Source organism: Myotis nattereri (assembly GCF_964212035.1).
Source record: "Myotis nattereri genome assembly, chromosome: 7".
NCBI lineage: Eukaryota > Metazoa > Chordata > Mammalia > Chiroptera > Vespertilionidae > Myotis > Myotis nattereri.
In genome coordinates, this window is record NC_138082.1 from 6,024,052 (window position 1) to 6,042,916 (window position 18,865).

The 18,865-nt window shown below is 47.0% G+C and overlaps 1 protein-coding gene across 1 annotated transcript in view; it reads right to left on the minus strand.

The window, feature by feature from the left end:
* Nucleotides 1–18,663, minus strand: part of DNAH7 (dynein axonemal heavy chain 7) — a gene marked incomplete at its 5' end in the record, with an annotated part of 152,623 nt that extends 133,960 nt beyond the window's left edge. The window contains 8 exons of the mRNA XM_081095597.1: nucleotides 886–1,011; nucleotides 4,292–4,364; nucleotides 6,067–6,247; nucleotides 7,480–7,567; nucleotides 12,362–12,509; nucleotides 13,282–13,390; nucleotides 14,836–14,910; nucleotides 18,586–18,663. Coding sequence (XP_080951723.1) covers nucleotides 886–1,011; nucleotides 4,292–4,364; nucleotides 6,067–6,247; nucleotides 7,480–7,567; nucleotides 12,362–12,509; nucleotides 13,282–13,390; nucleotides 14,836–14,910; nucleotides 18,586–18,663 — 878 coding nt within the window. The remainder of the gene's footprint in view (nucleotides 1–885; nucleotides 1,012–4,291; nucleotides 4,365–6,066; nucleotides 6,248–7,479; nucleotides 7,568–12,361; nucleotides 12,510–13,281; nucleotides 13,391–14,835; nucleotides 14,911–18,585) is intronic.
* Between the last annotated feature and the right edge of the window lie 202 nt (nucleotides 18,664–18,865).

Sequence of the window (18,865 nt, forward strand, 5' to 3'; positions counted from 1 at the left end):
GGGGCGGGAGAAAAGGCGCGTAGACCCCACCCCCCCCATCTCCCACCTCCCCCGTCTCCCCCCAAATCCTCCTAGGCCAGGATGCCATCTCCGCTGCCATAAAGCAGGGCCCATCCATGTTTTGAGGGGGCTGTTGGGAGGCCTTCTTTAAGAAAAATAACACATATGCATTACTTTCGCATATTTACAAAGACATAACCCAGCGCCCACCAGAGCTCCTCCCGCTGGCCCGTCCCCGCCAGGACAGGGTCCGGGAGGTGATGCCTGGCCCGAGTCACCCAGGACCGGACCGTCACTCAGGCCGCGCGCATGGGCAATATTGCCCAGCCGGGGTGGCTCAGTGGTTGGGCATCGACCTATGAACCTGGAGGTCAGCGTTCAATTTCGTCAGGGCACATGCCCGGCTTTTGGGCTCAGTCCCCAATGTGGGGTGTGCAGGAGGCAGCTCATCAATGATTCTCTCTCATCACTGACGTTTTTATCTCCCTCTCCCTCTCCCTTCCTCTCGGAGATCAATAAAAATATATTTTAAAAAAACAGGGCATGATAAGTCAGCCCCTTCAGTGTAATTACCCCTTAAAGATTGTGTGAGAAGGGAAAGGGGGGAACAATGGGAGATATCTATAATACTATCAACAATAAAAAAAGATTGCGTGACATCAGGGTACGGGATGGGGAGGGGAGAACGGATTGGAGACAGAGGCAGTGTTTATTTGGTATTCTACACATCTCTATACTGCTCATTCAAAAGCGCGCTTAGCTACTTACATTGAATTGGTGATATTTTTAATATTTGCCGTTAAAGCAGAAAGGAAACAGTGAAGATGCAGTGCGATAATGTCCATCTCAAAAACCACACAGAACTCAGCCCGGCCAGACACTCACTTGAAGGCGCTGTGCCACAGGTCCAGCACCGCCAGCATCGTGGGGTTCATGGCGTTCAGGTGGTCCCTGATGTAGCTGCTCGCGGCCAGGAAAGACTTCCTCCAAGGTTTGGGGAGAACTTCCATTCTGAAAACAGAGAAAACTCTACGGAACCTTCTCGAAGATCGAGAGGCAGTGTTTTTATAGTTCATGTGCTATTGAGTAATAATGGCTTCATTTTAATTAAAACTATGATGCCTCCCTCCTGGTAATCACAGTACAAGCCATGCTCTTTATAATTTATTACAACCTCAGGACAATAATGCATATGAACTTGGATTTGAATTTTTATCACATAAGGTTTTTTTTTTTCCTCTAAACAGTTTATCCTATTGAGTCCAAAAATAAATTAGAATCATCAAACAGAAACATATTATATATATATATATATATATATATATATATATATATATATATATAAAGATTTTCTTAAACAAGACAGAAAACATTTAACTTTTCCTTTATTTTTAAAACATTGCAAGGATATAGTCCTTCCTACCTATGGGAATCCCCTTGAAACTCACCTCTGTTAACGTGTGAAGGGCATCTACAAAATCAAACACTAATATTCTCACTTACAGCCACTTGCTCTGTGAGTCCTATGACCTGAATAACCATCTTTTCCATACTGAAGATGTGCCACCTGCATCTTTCCGAGCATATTTAAACATTTACATTTTATGCTTATAATTTTTTACCCACATTGATTTTAAATACCCAGTCTTGTTTTGTTATGTAGTAAATTTAATCTAGGTTTTTAGCTGTGGCTATACCACCTTTACAAGGGTGATTTTTGTCTATCTCCAGGAAAAAAGCTGTTCTCCATGCAAGATACACTGGAAATGGCTGCAAGACTTTTTATTTTTGTCATCATAGGAAACAATTTGGGAAACTTTAAATCAGTATAAAAGAAAAAAAGTAAAACTGAATTGGTTACCTAATTATGTCAGCATTCTTCAAACTAAGAAATTTATTCCTAAATGGTAATTATTTTAGAGAAAATATATAACAAGCTAATTTTCCCATTATGTGTTCCATATTTTAATCCATGTAACAAAATAAAATATATTCTTTGTGTGCATATTTCCTGCCACCTTCCCAATGTGGTTTGGGGCATTCAAATTGCCATCAAACTTTTATATCCCTACTAGAGGCCCAGTGCATGAAATTCGTGCACTCGGGGGTAGGGGGTGTCCCTCAGCCCAGCCTGTGCCCTCTCCAAGTCCGGGAGCCCTTGGGAAGCTCCCACCACCGCCTGCTGCACTCACCAGCTGTGAGCCCAGCTTCTGGCTGAGTGGCACTCCCCCTATGGGAGCTCACTGACTACCACGCAGGGGGAAGTTCCTGTGTTGAGCTGCCCTGGTGGTCAGTGTGCATCGTAGAGACCGGTCATTCCGCCATCAGGCTGAAACCGGCTCTCCGACATCCCCCGAGGGGTTCCCGGATTGAGAGAGGGTGCAGGCCAGGCTGAGGGACCCCATCGGTGCACAATTGGGGCAGGGGAGGGATGCAGGAGGTTGGCCGGCCAGGGAGGGACCACAGGAGGACTCTAGGGCATGTCCAGACCATCTCACTCAGTCCCAATCAGCCATACCCCAGAAGCAAGCTAACCTACCGGTCAGAGCGTCTGCTCCCTGGTGGTCAGTACATGTCATAGCAAGTGGTTGAGCGACCTTAGCATATCATTAGCATATTACGCTTTTTTTAAAAAAATATATATTTTATTGATTTTTTACAGAGAGGAAGGGAGAGAGATAGAGAGTTAGAAACATCGATGGGAGAGAAACATCGATCAGCCGCCTCCTGCACATCTCCCACTGGGGATGTGCCCGCAACCCAGGTACATGCCCTTGATCGGAATCGAACCCGGGGCCCCTCAGTCCGCAGGCCGACACTATCCACTGAGCCAAACCGGTTTCGGCAGCATATTTCACTTTGATTGGTTGAACAGATGACCGGACAACCAGACACCATATTAGGCTTTTATTACATAGGACTAGAGGCCCGGTGCACAAAAATTTGTGCACTCGGGGGGAAGTAGGTCCCTCAGCCCGGCCTGTGCCCTCTCACAGTCTGGGACCCCTCGGGGGATGACCATCTGCTGGCTGAGGCCTGCTCCCCAGGGGATTGGGCCTAAGCTGGCAATCAGACATCCCTCTAGCAGCCCGGCAGCCATCAGGGGATGTCCACTTGCCAGCGGGGAGCAGACCTAAGCTGTAGTCAGACATCCTTAGCGCTGCTGAGGAGGCAGGAGAGGCTCTCAGCACCACCGCTGTACTGGCAGCCATCAGCCTGACCTGTGGCAGAGCAGAGCTCCTCTCTGTGGGAGCTCACTGACCACCAGAGGGCATCTCCTACATTGAGCATCTACCCTCTGGTGGTCAGTGTGTGTCATAGTGACCAGTCATTCCCAGTCTTTCTGCTGTTAGAGTCAGTTTGCATATTACCCTTTTACTATATAGGATAGAGGCCTGGTACACGGGTGGGGGCCGGCTGGTTTGCCCTGAATGGTGTCCCGGATCAGGGTGGGGGTCCCGCTTGGGTGCCTGGCCAGCCTGGATGAGGGGCTGAGGGCTGTTTTCAGGCTGCCCGCACCCCCTTCAGGGTGGGGGTCCCCACTGGGGTGCCTGGCCAGCCTGGATGAGGGGCTGAGGGCTGTTTTCAGGCAGGCCAAGCCTGCAACTGAAGCTCCCAGTCTCTCCTTTTTTTTTTTTTTTTTTTATTCTGGGATTTATTTACCTTCTGTAATTGAAACTTTGTTGCAGCTCCAGCTCAGAGGCCGGCTGGCTGAAAGCAGGTATCTGGGGTTTGTTTAGCTTCTATAATTGCAACATTGTTGCTTAGAGTGAAGCTCAGAGCCGGGCCGTGGCAGGAGGGGAACCTTGGCTTCCTCCATCACTGGAGCAACCAAGCCTCATGTTCGCTTCAGCTGCCTGGCTGCCGGCCGCCATCTTGGTTAGCAGTTAATTTGCATATCGCCCTGATTAGCCAATGGGAAGCGTAGCAGAGGTATGGTTAATTACCATGGCTGTCTATTATTAGATAGGATTATATCTGCAGTCTGTGCTGGGAGCTGTGTATGTATGAAGGTTTGATTCAAGTTCTTTCACCAGACACTCATGTTTTAACCACCCTAGTCATCCACCTGACCACATGTCTATTTGTCTAACCACCTATCCATCAATTTGTAAAGTAACATGTTAGAGCTTCAATACGTAAGTAAGCAAAAATAGTGGCCAGTTGTATATATGAAATGCATCAATTATAAACATATTTGTGAGAAAATAATAATACCGGTGTGTAAAGAGTTACACATACACATGAATGGTCACATAATCAATATCTGCAGATAAACCTGATTGCTTACTCAGCACGATGGGGTGGAAGTTCTTCTGCCTTCTTATCATCTTTCTCTCTGGGATCTTTTAAAACAAAATCAACTGGAAGAAAATAGAAAAGTTCTGATCAGTAACCTTATAATAATTACAGTATGTTTACAAGCAATTGCAAAATTAATTTAATTAAAACTGTTTAAATTATATTCAGTTTTTAAAAATAAGTGATTTGTGCATTTATAATGACAAGAAAATAAACATCATGAGAAAAATCTATGATGTCTTTGTCTTTGAGAGTGGTTCTTAACAATGTCCCTGTTCTTTCATTTGCAAATAATGACTTTTATATTACATTTTCCTTTATAGCTGTTCCACAAAAGGCAGTTCTTGTTGAATTGAAGGTCAACAACACAGAATAGTAGCAGTAGTTTCCCTTCACAGAAAAAAATACACGTATTGCCTGTTGTTCCCTTTTATTGCTTAAGAGCAGAGAACAATCTTGTTATAAATCAGTAAAGTGAGCTACTTCTGCTTCTGTCTTCTGTGGTCTTTAATGTTAACTCTAATGTTCCAGCTGGTGTTTCAGGATGCTCTTTCTAAAATGCAAGCATGTCATTACCCCTCTGCTGAAAACCCTTCAGTGACTCGCCTGTACCTCCCAGCGCTTTACAAAGGCACATAGAGCCCATCAGATTCTACCGCCTTCCCACAATGCCCCCTTGGCTTTGGCCACCAGGAATGCTCCCCAGCCAGGGAGAGCCTTTCCTAGGCCCAGCATGCTCCCTTGTGCCTCTTCCTCACTCTCCACGGCTCAATCCAGATGCCCCCAGAGTCCTTCCTAACAGGCAGGCACCGCCCCTTCTCCCTTCCAGCGCGTCCTCTGCTTCCCTCCTTATCACACTTACTACTCTGCTCTGTAATTTAGAGATTTGTGCATCTCCCTTATTACACTATGAACATTTGGGGGGCAAGAATTTGGCTCTTTATGTTTATGTCACCAGGACACCCAATAGAAGTCTTACAGGCAGTGAATGCCGCCCTCCCTGAAGGGTCCCCAGACCACTCCAAAGCATTACGCTTTCTCCAACTTTGAGCACAGCATCAGTTATACACAATTGTACCACAGTCAGCTGAGAGCCTTTTCAAAAAGTATAGGTTGGAAGGCCTAGTTTCCAGACATTGTAATTCAGATGGGTTCAATAGCCAGCACTTTTTAAATGATTCTGATGATTAGTCAGTCTTAGAATGTATTGGTTCGTACTGCAAGTCAACAAACTTTTTATGTGAAGGACCAGATTATAAGTATTTTCAACTTTGTGAGCCATAAGGTCTCTATCACAACAACTCAACTCTGTTCTTATAGGTCAAAAACAGTCATAGGAAATATGCAAATGATGGTATGCAGATGTGTTCCAATAAAACTTTATTTACAAAAACAGACAGTGGTCTAGACTGAGCCTGTGAGCTGCAGATTGCCAATCCTTAGTCCATAGCAACAATTTTGTAATTAATCACATTCTACTTTAAGATATCAGTAATATTCACGTTAATTAAATAATTATCATTTTATAATCTTCTTCGGTTCTGTTCTTTGTAGAGGGGATATATTCATACAGATAGAAAGATCATGTTTTTAAAAAATGTTTGCCTTACTTTGTTAATAAAACTTACCTATAACCTTAAGCAATGTAAGAAACAGCATACTAAATATAAGAAACAGTTACAAGTATAGGTATTAACTTTTAATTTAAAAAAATATCTTTACTGAGACATTCGAATTAGAAAGCAAAGGGGAACACTGGCTCACCTATGGACTTTTTTACACTAAGAAGATAATCTTCTCTCATTTCATCAGATAGCGTGAGTATGCTGTCGGTGAGGACTTTCAGATGTTGGGGGACCAGATTCAATACGTTCTCTAGCCAAGAATCTTCCATAGGGGCTATGTGGTCAGTATCGATCCCATGGTGAATATAATAGTAATATCTCTACATAAAGGAGCAGAAGAAATGGCGATGGATTTAGTGCTATAAAAAAAGAAGTGTGTTTTCAGACAAAACTACTGAGTAAAATTAAAGTTTGAGGAAAACAAACTATTTACAAGTAATAAAAAAGTATTTTGCACAACCCATGTAGGCATGACTTGAGATTACCTAAATTAAAAAAATATACATGATGTTGCATGAACTTTAAAGCTCTTATCTTAGTTCAGAATTCTACTATAAACCGTCAAGTGATATTACTAAATACATGACATACTGAACAGAGACCATGCAGAAGTCAAGTTCTGTGTTGTATAAATAGGTGAAAATTTGGTGTGTTTCATTCTTTTATTACCTATGATCAGAAGTAGATCTTAAAAGTTGCAAGTGGCATAGATATCCCTAAACATTCATCTCAGAAATGTAACACGACAGGGGTTAGGAAATTTCCAGCTGACCGATTAATGTTCCACACTATAATTTTACAGCTGCTATTAAATATGTGCATAAAATCTTCATTTTAAGACATGATAGTATTTCTCTAATCATGGACATTTAGCTTCAATATATTTTCATTAGCTTTTAAAGTATGTCACGAAAATATTTTCAAATTTGCAATGTTAAAGTCTTTGATATTTCTATCTTTTAAAATTCTGTATTTGACATACTCGAAGAGTTACCATTTCTAAAGTAAGTTCATAGTCTTTGTAAAATGTAAATTATGTAGTTAAGATAATTCCTCATGGAAGAATAAAGACATGCCAAGCTATACAAGACTGAGGCCAGCTTTCACCAAAGGGAGCAGGTAACTTGGGATTCTTTGATCGCTGTCTCAGGGGACCAGGGGCAGAATAATTTCCTCCGTGAACCCAATGGAGCAAGCATATGGAGCTCCCTAGTCACTCCTCCTCCCACCAGGCTTCCTAGGGAGGAGCACAGATCAATCTCAAAAATCTGGCCCTGGCCGGTGTGGCTCAGTGGATAGAGCATTGGCCTGCGGACTGAAAGGTCCCAGGGTCAATTCCGGTCAAGGGCATGTACATTGGTTGTGGGCACATCACCAGTAGGGAGTGTGCAGGAGGCAGCTGGTCGATGTTTCTCTCTCATCGATGTTTCTAACTCTCTATCCCTCTCCCTTCCTCTCTGTAAAAAATCAATAAAATATTAAAAAAAAAATCTGAACGCATCTGCAGGTGCTTCTGATACTTCTAGTCACACAGATGGAAGGAAGCCATTACCAAGATGTCTTTCTCTATGGCAGACGTGGTCATTTTGGGAAACGCACTTTCCTCAGGAGCAGGCACGTCTGAGAGGGCGTCCTGTTGCCTGAAACAAAGATAAACACACTCCTTACATGTCTGTCGAAAACAGTTATTTTATATCAATAGATAGAAAAAGATCGGGACTGTCCTCTGTTAAATTATAAGAAAAAACGAAATGTTTATGGCATTTTATAAATTGTGTACGTGTTTGTTTGGTGCCATATTCCTCCCAGGATACGGTCTCCTCATCCAGAGAGAGACAGTGATCCTGGACGTGACTTATAAGGCCCGATTCGGAGGCCAGATGCAGCTTTGTGGGCTTTCTCATTCTTCATCATTACTCAAAAGTCAAGCTCTCTCTTTTCTGAAATGTTGTAGGACTCTGCTTGCATGATTCCTGAATTATATGTGTTTCTTTATAACATTTGACCTTAAAAGGACAAGGATGGGAAAGACTTTCAATGCAGTTTTGTAGATGACACAGAGACCTTCTTCAAAAGCCCATTTCTGATTTCTGGAGACGTGCAAGTTAAAGTGCATGACCTAGAAGCTCACATGCTCTTTTGTATTTATTACTAAGTGTCCATATAATACAATGATGTTCTAGCCACAATTCAATCCAAAAATCTATACCAGACATGAGCCACATGTTGTGACTTCTCGGGGGCTCCACTGTGTGGAAAGGCATAGTTCACATCTTCGGGAAAATTCCGTTGCTCTGGGACAGCTTCAGCCTCTCCATCCCTGAATGCATCACGCTCAGGATCCCAGCTTCATCTGGGATGGTTACAGGTCAGTGATGCTGTGTAACAAAATATTCCTTCCCACTAACTGTCACGTGTACCTTCATAAAGTTGGGGGAAATAATACATGCCAAAAAATAATGGTTAATATTTCTCAATCCAATTTTCCCAGATGTTCAGGGGGGAAATTACTACTCTGTTTTAATTCTGTAGCCAGCTTAGTAATTAATTCAAGAGTAAGAGCAAAATAAAAACCTTTACAGAGATGAAAGGTTTGAGTTTACTCCCCACAGACTTCCATGGAAAGAACCACCAAGGCAGAAGAGGGTAAAGGGGGGCAGAAGGTGATGGAAGGACTTGACTTGGGCTGGTGAATACACTCCTCAATCTACAGATGATGTCTTATAGAATTGTGCACCTGAAACCTATATAATTTTATTAATCAAAGTCACCCCAATAAGTTCAATAAAAATGAAGAACTACTAAGGAAGAAGCTTCAGCAAAAAAAGGAACATGAACCCAGAAGTGAAGAATGCAATGCCTAGGCAATTTTCTAAGAAATCAGAAAACGTGTCAGTAAATCTAAGAAAGTGTGAACTTAAAATAAGTATGGAGAATTGGCAGAAATAAGCATTAATCACATGGAGAATGCAAAGGATGTTCAGCGGTAAGTTATAGCATTACAAGGTCTGTTTGCACTACACAGTGGAGTGGGGTGAGATAAAATGAATTCTAAACTTTAAAAAATTAATTACAATATGTGGTTTTAAATGTTAAGGTAACCACTTAAAGAACAAAAATATATTTGATAGCTTTTAAGTCAATAGGAATAAAGGGAGAAAATTCAATTCAATAGAATGCAGGAAAAAAAGAAAAAAGCAGCAGCAGTAACATATAGTGAATAAAAAATACAAAATACATTGGTAGAAGTTAAGCCCACATCTATAAGACATGCCAATAACTATACACTGTGAATGGCATTAAATGTACTATTGAGCCCTGACCAGTCTGGCTCAGTGGATAGAGCGTCGGCCTGCAGACTGAAGAGTTCCAGGTTCAATTCTGGTCAAGGGCATGTACCTTGGTTGTAGGCTCATCCCCAGTGGGGGGTGTGCAGGAGGCAGCTGATTGATGTTTCTCTCTCATCGATGTTTCTAACTCTCTATCCCTCTCCCTTCCTCTCTGTAAAAATTAATAAAAAATAAAATAAATGTACTATTGAGATACAGAAACTCTGAGATTAAATTTCAATAAGTCCATCCATGTCCTGTTTATAAAAGGCATAACTAAAAAATGACAGAAAGTGGTTAAGAGACTTCCATTTCTTACAACACAGTTGCACAGATAATCCAAAAAACCTCCAAGTACCATTCTCTAAATGTTGGATAATGTTCACAAGGCTCATTCGAATAGCAGCTGAGCTCACAAGAAAGAAAGGAAGTCCTCAGGAGGAGAAAGGATGGAATGGTAAAGCTAAGCAATCGGCAAACACCTGGGGGAGGGCTGCCCTTGTGGGTGGGTGGCCTTGGACTTGAAGGCCCAGGTGCATCAGGAGAGAACTGTGTGGGCCGGTGGGGAACGGGGAATTCCAGCCGAGGCCCCTGCATGAAGCTGGACCTCGGTGGGTTCCAGCCTCAGTCATCGTAGGACCTGAGAGGACCGGCACGGGCCAGGTGTCGAGAGAGATCACCCGTCTTGGCCGGGACACTGGGTAAGAAAACGCTGCTGCTGAGCTGTTCTAACCAGAGGCTGCCCCGGGTTCTGAGCGCTGACTTGGGTCTGAGAGGCCCCAGGGGGCTGCCCCCGGGATTCTGAGTGCTGACTTAGCACTGAGAGACCCCAGGGGGCTGCCCCGGGTTCTGAGTGCTGACTTAGCACTGAGAGACCCCAGGGGGCTGCCCCGGGTTCTGAGTGCTGACTTAGCACTGAGAGGCCCCAGGGGGCTGCCCCGGGTTCTGAGTGCTGACTTAGCACTGAGAGACCCCAGGGGGCTGCCCCGGGTTCTGAGTGCTGACTTAGCACTGAGAGGCCCCAGGGGGCTGCCCCGGGTTCTGAGTGCTGACTTAGCACTGAGAGACCCCAGGGGGCTGCCCCGGGTTCTGAGTGCTGACTTAGCACTGAGAGACCCCAGGGGGCTGCCCCGGGTTCTGAGTGCTGACTTAGCACTGAGAGGCCCCAGGGGGCTGCCCCGGGTTCTGAGTGCTGACTTGGGTCTGAGAGGCCCCAGGGGGCTGCATCAAGGAAAGTGCCCCGAGGGAGTCGAACTGCTAGTATCCGCGTGGCGCCTCCAGACGCAGACTCCAGGCCACTCTCCAGAGGCACATGCCACAGTCCTGCGCCACAGGATGCCACCGAGCCCCTCCTCTGGCAGCAAAAGGTGCCACCTGTCCTCCCTTCAGGAGGGGCATCCCGCCACCGAAGTGCCACGGGATCCGGGAAAGCCACTTACTGCCACGTGTCCGCACACTCGATGGTGTCACAAATGGCAGGGTGCACACCGCACACCGTGAGTCATGATGAAAGAAAGAAAGAGGGTGTGCGCGCCTAGGGCAGGGGTGGGCAAACCCTGGCATGCGTGCCAAACATGGCACGCCAGTAACTTTTGCTGGCACGCGAAACCCTCTCTTATAATCTTCCATTTACAATTTTTGTGAACATTTGAATGACTTAAATGTTAAATTACAAGGAACTGGCAAGACAATTGATGTTATGTTTGGTTACTTAAAGGCTTTTGAAAAGAAACTGGAAGTCTTTAAGAGGGATGTGGATGGTGAGAGATTTAGATATTTCCCAAACCTCAAGAGGCACATCAAAGACCTCCCAAAAGATGACAGAACAGACTGTCAAAGCCTTCAGAAGCTGTTTTTAAACATCATCGAGTCAACTATTGAGCAGTTCTTCTCAAGATTTTAAAAATTCAGAGAACTGGAAGAGACAGCAAAATTCATGAGGTTTCCAGACAGCATGAAACTGGAGGAACTGAACTTACAAATGTTTTCATGGATAAACATAGTTGACTTTGAAATGCAGTTGATTGAATTTCAGAGTAGCTCAATTTGGAAGCAGAAATTTATTGACCTTAGAGTTGACTTGGAAAACATTGAAAAAAAGCGATTAGAGGCAGGAGTACCAGAGAGAAGTGTCAAAAACGAACTATTGAGGACTTGGAATGCCATTCCAGAAATTTTTTCTGTTTAAAAAACTGCAACAGCGTTACTCTCCATGTTTTCATCCACATACGCTTGTGAATCTTTGTTCTCAGTGATAAATTTTCTTAAGTCTCGCAATAGGAGTAGCCTGACGGATGAAAGTAGTAGCTCGTGCTTATCTCTGAAGGTCAGGAAATATAAACCTGATGTAAAATCTCTGTCATCAGTGGTGCAGCAGCAAAAGTCCCACTGATAATATCAAACGGCGTCATAAAGTTTTCTGTCGGCCTATCAGTGTACATGTATACATTAAAAAATAAATGTATTTTTCATCATCATATACTGTGTTTTTGTCGCTCGAATGAATTTTATTATTTCTTCAAGGTTCTTCACATACGTACACCTTAAGAGATATCAAGTAGGTGTAACATGTTCTTAAAAAATTAGGGTTGGCACGCAGAAGAATTTTGAGTCAGAGATTTTGCTGGTTTTGGCACGCACTTACAAAAAGTTTGCCCACCCCTGGCCTAGAGGAAGCTGTGAGGAAACAGCCAAGAGGGGCTCCTGGCGCACACCTGCGCTGCTCTCCATGCACACATCTGAACCCAGGCAGCCACCACCCAGCCCTGCTCCTGCTGCTGCTCACGCCACCCACCTCCTTCCTTTCCACACAAGGAGACCCGCCACGCACAGGAGTCACCACACCACCTGAGCCAACGAGATGGGGAAAAAACCTCCCAAAGATGAGGGAGAATCATTGACCGGCTGCCTCCTGCACGCCCCACACTGGGGATCAAGCCCCTCAACCCAGGCAGGTGCCCTGACCGGGAGTCTAACCGTGACCTCCTGGTTCACCGGTGGATACTCAAGCACGGAGCCACGCCGGCTGGGTCTTGTATTTTTAGATTAAAAGTCTCCGGGGGCTCCACAGAGGATGACACAGAGGGGTTCGCGCACAGCCCTTACATGATGACGTTCACCAGCGTGCTGCGGAAGTTCTCTCGTTCCTTATGTGGGAATTTGCTCTTGGCTTTGGAAGTGGATGGGCCAGCGCGGCTGTCATCAATCTGGTCGAGCACAGTGCCCTTTCTTCCAAAGTGTTCCATGTATTCGGCTAAAGTTTTAAAAAGCATAAGTTAGTCATCGAAAAAGGAAGCTGAGACATTTCAGTGGTTAGGGTGAAAATGCTGAAGCACCTTTCAAGAAAAAAACTACATGCGGTAAGTTCTCACGTTACCGTAAGTAGAATGAATTTTCCTTTCACTACCAGGAAGTTAACTGCTCTTGTTTTATGTCACCGTAACAAAAGCCACTGACTATTTCAAGATTATTCAATGAATTTCTTTTATATTTTGAATAATATGCTAATAAACTCAAATTTTCAATTACATGTCCATTGGACCTTCTTAAAGGAAAAAAAAAATTAAAATGATGATAAAAAAAACAAACAGAATACAAAACTATTTCAGAAAACTTAAAGGTCCACGATGAAAAAATGTTAGTATTCAATGTAACCTGGCGAATCAAAACAAGAATACTAGAATGACTAATTTGGAAATAATGTTTACAACTTATTGAAACACACCCTCTTAGAAAAAAGGTCATAGTCTTTGATGCAGAGGCAAATTCTGACTACAATAAGTCAAAGCTTCATTATAAACACCTCCATTCCTAAAATATCAGTTTTTCTAACATTTACAACAGCCTACACTAGCTAACAACTGGGATCAATCATTCTCTGAAGGAAAACATTTGAGATCAATTTGGCTACTTGATTGAAAGGTCATTTCAATCCTGCAACCTCACTACTCAATTAGCTAAACGTCCTGTGCCTTTTTTCTCTAGAAATTTCCCTTCAACCTGAGTTCGACGATCGACGCCCTTACCGTACGACTGCTCATTCTTCACACTGAACGGCTCGGGCATTTCCTCCTCCTGCTTTAGGCTCAGATGGAAGGACGGGGCCGCCTCCTGCCACTGCGGCTTCGTGCTCACCTGCGAGGCGACAGGCAGACAGCAGCAGTGACACCAGAGGCGAAAGACACTCCTCCCGTGGAACGCACGCGTGTTTGTAAACACAGACGCTTTCTCCAAGGAGTCACACACACAGAGACCAAGGGGGGCGGTGGCTGCCAGCAGCTGGGGACGGAGAACGGGGAGGGGTTGTGTCCTGGGGGCGTCTCAGTGTGGGAAGACGGGAGAGTTCTAGGACTGGATGGTGGTGGGGGTTGCACAGCGATGTGAACTGCAGTTCAATGTGAAAGACGGTAAATTTCACGGGGTGCGCGTTGCATCACAGCTCTAGAGCCACAGTGTGTGCATCCAGCCTCCACGGAGGTTCTGCTTTCAGGAGGCACCAGAGCATAGCCCCATGGCCTCGAACTCAACATGGTCCCTCGATGGTAAAGCTCATTACGGTCAAGGCCATTTGCGGTGCTGTTTTCAGCATGATCGGCTGGACGTGTCTACAGCGGCCTCTTCCAACGGGGAGTGACAATGAAAGAAGGGAGGGGGGCCGAAACCGGTTTGGCTCAGTGGATAGAGCGTCGGCCTGCGGACTGAGGGGTCCCGGGTTCGATTCCGGACAAGGGCATGTACCTGGGTTGCGGGCACATCCCCAGTGGGAGATGTGCAGGAGGCAGCTGATCGATGTTTCTCTCTCATCGAAGTTTGTAACTCTCTATCTCTCTCCCTTCCTCTCTGTAAAAAATCAATAAAATATATTAAAAAAAAAAAAAGAAAGAAAGAAAGAAAGAAAGGAGGGGGGACCTGAGCACGCCTGGCTGGCACTGCCCGCGGAAGCCACATCTCAAGGCTCCTCACGTCACCCCTGCTCACACTCACTCACACTCACACTCACACTCAGCAGCTGAGGCTGGGGAGCCACGCACCCTCTCAGGTCACAGAGCCATGATGACCCAGGGGCACTGGGGGCCTCATTTCCTGACCCCCAACGCCGATGTCCTGTCTGCGTGTCCATCTTAGAAGTTCTCTCACCCAGGTCAGTGGTCAGCAAACTGCGGCTCGCGAGCCACATGCGGCTCTTTGGCCCCTTAGAGTGTGGCTCGCCCACAAAATACCGACTTCTGCGCGTGGGCCACGAAGTTTCCATCGCACTGTACGTGCGCGCCCGCACGTGGTATTTTGTGGACGAGCCACACTCGAGGGGCCAAAGAGCCGCATGTGGCTCGCGAGCCGCCGTTTGCCGACCACGGACCCAGGTCATTCAAATGCTCCGTGCAGAAGGAGGAAATCATTTTCTTATAGTTACTTCACTAAGGTGGTCGTTTTCCCTAATACGGGGACCTCGGAGCATCCCTCCACCAGAAAGTGATCAAATGGGGCACAGAATTCAAACCAGAAGCTTCGTTTCTTACGAGTTTGAGAACCAACAGGCGTTTCTGAAGGGCCCACATCCCAGGAGAGCGTGTGGGACGTACCGTGGCCAGCTGCGGCAGAACCCTTGCTGGGAGCTTGCCTTTGTCTTTCTCTTTCTCTTTGCCGGCTGATTTCTCCTGCGTGAGAAAGATGGTGGGGGAAACTTTACTCCGTGGATGCTAACACGCATTCACTCCACCAGCTTTTCGGCCCTCTACTATTAAGTAAAGCACATACTACCTAAAATAGTCCAAGACACACTTTCTCACTTTTTAAATTCTCACACTCTGCCTTGGAGCTGCTTTCTGTGCAGCAAGGAAAGGAGTAAAACCAGTGGGCCCCCGGCAACGCTAGCCCGGGCGCTTTAAAACACGCGCTGGGCCCTTCGTCCATCCCTTTACCTTCTGGGACTTTCTCTGAGCCCAGGCAGTGCCCAGGCTCCCTGGGCCCCACTCCCTGCTCCAGCACTGACACCACTCTTGTCCTGTTCGCACCCAGAACGCCCTCCTTCCTAAGCCGCCCGCCAGTCAGGGTAACACCCCCTTGGTCGCCCTAAGGAGCGCCTGCCCTTGGGGCCACAGGTTGCCCCCAGGTGGGAGGAAGCGTGCTGAGGACCATGCGTCGTGCTTTATGGCCTCTCAGCTGCGACTCGACCTCTCCTGCCCCCCTCTGTGATTCCTGAGTGGAACCCGCAACCTCTCTCCTGCAGCGTTCCAGCGGCCTGTCCTGGGGGGTGAGGGTTGGGGGTGCAGGGCTAGGGGACATGCGAGAGGAGGGGCCTTGGCCTCCTGGGTCCAGTGCCTCCTCTCGTGTCTCCCGGGAGGTGGCTGCGAGCAGGCAGCATCCCTGCCCGGTGCCTTCCCGGCCCTGGGTGTGGCTGGCCCAGCGGCACAGGATCCGCCCGATGAAAGGGCAGTGGCCTTCGCTGAAGCCGGCCCGGGAGAGGGCCACGGCGGCACCGGCCTGCGTCGCCATGAGGAATAGGAAGTGCAGAGGAAACTGCCATTGCTTATGTGACATATGTAACACCTTAATCAATACGGAAAAAATACTAGTAAAAAGAAAAGAAAATATGATTGCTTGTCAGCATTAAAAAAGATGTAGTATGACTTTCAAGCCGCCCTCTGGTGTTACTGAGGAGTGCGCTGTAGCCAGACGGCACTCTGGCCGAGTGTGGCTGCGCCTGGCTGGCCAGAGAGCCACGGTTTCTAAGCTGTTCTCCAGTGGCTGTGCCGCACCACAGTCCCGGGAGGGCAGTGAGGGTGCAGGGGCTGCTGCGGGGCTGGGGGAGACCCGGGTAGGCAGGGGCTGCTGCGGGGCTGGGGGGGACCCGGGAAGGCAGGGGCTGCTGCGGGGCTGGGGGAGACCCGGGTAGGCAGGGGCTGCTGCGGGGCTGGGGGGGACCCGGGAAGGCAGGGGTGCGGGGTGCAGGGGGCTGGGGGAGACCGAGGGAGGCAGGGGTGCGGGGTGCAGGGGGCTGAGGGAGACCGAGGGAGGCAGGGGTGCGGGGTGCAGGGGGCTGGGGGGGACCCGGGCAGGCAGGGGTGCGGGGTGCAGGGGGCTGGGGGAGACCGAGGGAGGCAGGGGTGCGGGGTGCAGGGGGCTGGGGGGGACCCGGGTAGGCAGGGGTGCGGGGTGCAGGGGGCTGGGGGGGACCCGGGCAGGCAGGGGTGCGGGGTGCCGGGGGCTGGGGGGGACCCGGGCAGGCAGGGGTGCGGGGTGCCGGGGGCTGGGGGGGACCCGGGTAGGCAGGGGTGCGGGGTGCCGGGGGCTGGGGGGGACCCGGGGAGGCAGGGGTGCGGGGTGCCGGGGGCTGGGGGGGAGCAAGGTGTCGTGTACCCTTGTGGCTCCCACACAAGAGGCCTCACCTGAGTCGCCTGTGTCCTGGGGGGGACTCCCAGGGCCTGGCCCCTCGGCGCCTGTAACCGCCGCTCTCAGGCCTCGGCTGGTCCCCGCTCCCCCCAAAGGGCAGCCCCCACCCCGAGCGCCCCTGGGGCACATTTCAGCTGAGCTCGGGGCGCCTGTGCCCGCCACACCCTCTGGCTCCCTGTCCTCCCCGCGTGGACAGCTCTCCTGCTCAGTCCCGGAGGGGCCACACCCCAATACCGGCTTCCCTTCTTCCTGGGTTCAGTCTCCCCCAGCCCAGGCCCCTGCTCCCGGCCACCCCCAAACAGGGAGCTCACAGCCCTCTCCAGGCCCCTCTCCCACTCGGAAACAAGCAGAGGCAACTTAAAACTCAGCAGCCTGCCCATGGTCTTCCCGCTCCCTCCTTCTCCAGGAAGGAGTCGGGTGGGGAGGGCCTGAGGAGGGTGCACAGGGGCTGCGAGGGGGCCACCGGCCCACAGCCAGCGGCAGGAGGCGTGAGCTGGCCGCCTTGGTCTCAAGGTCAGGGGTGACCTGCAGCAGCATGAGGTCTGCGATGAAGGTCACTCAGGCCTTAACCACTATGGGGAACTTTTACTCAAGTACAAACCTTCATATTCAAATGGAAAATTGTTATTCTCTAGGTTACTTTTTAATAATTTAAAAATATGATTTATCTTAAAAGACATAAAACCCAAAGGATATGGAAGGAAAATTGCTAGATACAGTTAAATATGAACACAGCATAAGGTTTAAATCAGCCGACAAAAACATTTTAGATAATTATATGCCTCATTGGCTAGAAAAGAGTATTCATCTCAGCCACTGAATATTTTACTCAGTAAATTTAAATTTAGATGACATTTCTACACCTATATCCTAGTAACATTAAAAAAAAGAAACTAAGAGTGACTTTTTTTCAGTTTTAAAATGTGTTAAGTTCTTAAAGAGAAAAAGTCTGTCCCGTTTCAGGTCTTTGCCTCTTTTAAAAAATTTTAAAAAATATATATATATATTATTATTATTTTTTTAATGACTTCAGAGAGGAAGGGAGAGGGAGAGGAAGACAGAACATCAATGATGAGAGAGAATCATTGATCGGCTATCAGGTCTTTGCAGAAATAACAAAAAGGATTACATCACTTTATTTTATAGAACAGGGTGCAATAATCTTGGCAGTAGCAATACAAACAGGTTCACAGTTAAAACACGTACTTTGATGTTGAGGGACATTCGCCTGAACATTTTTCAGCCAAGATTTTTTAAGCTGAAAGAATCTTACGTTTCAAATGATTAGAAATAGTTTCTGCAGGAAGCAAGGCAGATTCCACGTTATAGCTCATTCCGTGCTTTTAAAAGACGTCGCAAAGCAAATTGCACTGAACGTCCACTTAAGCTCAACTTCCAGGAACCACCAGCGTGTGGCTCAATGGCATTAAACTCAACATAATTGTTAAACAGTCATTTTTATTGCAGTAAAACCTTACTTTTCCAGCACTTTACCAACTGAAAGTGCTTAACGGTCGCTTCCAGGAGACAACAATAATTCAAAGTCAAAATAATGGAAAGGCTGCACCCCAGCATTTCAATGCTGGGAGAGACGTCTCAGAGATCACCAAATCCACACCTGTCCTTCTCAGACCAGACACGAGGGCTCAGAGAGCCCAGTGGCTCCCCAACAGTCCCAGAGCCATTCGTGACAAGACTGTACCCCAAGTCGTTTCCTGACTCCAACATTGCTCCCTCTTCAGAATTCGCTTATTCAGGATACTCCACTGTTCTGTACATCCTAAGACACCGTAGCTTATACTTCACTTATTAAGGTTATCATTTTTCCTAAGATATGTACTTCCTAGTTGCTCTCTACCAGAAAAATATTTGCAAGTTTGAAAACTGGTACACAACATGATTATAAAAGCAAGAAAGTGTGGTGATAATTGGTAAATTACCGTAGATGACTGTGGCAAAAGTCTTAGTGGTGTCTTGGATTTTTCTTTGCTGGGTGGTTTATCCTGCGTGAAAAACATAAAAAACAAAACTGTTCACTCTGTTAATGCTAAAATTGATGAACTCAACGAAATTCTACAGCATCTAATATGAAGTAAAAAACATACCATCGAAAATATTCTACAACATACCATATTTACAGATGGTATGATACTGTGTACAGAAGAGCAAAAGGAATCCACAGAAAATATTAGCGCTAATGAATGAGTTCAGCAAGGTTGC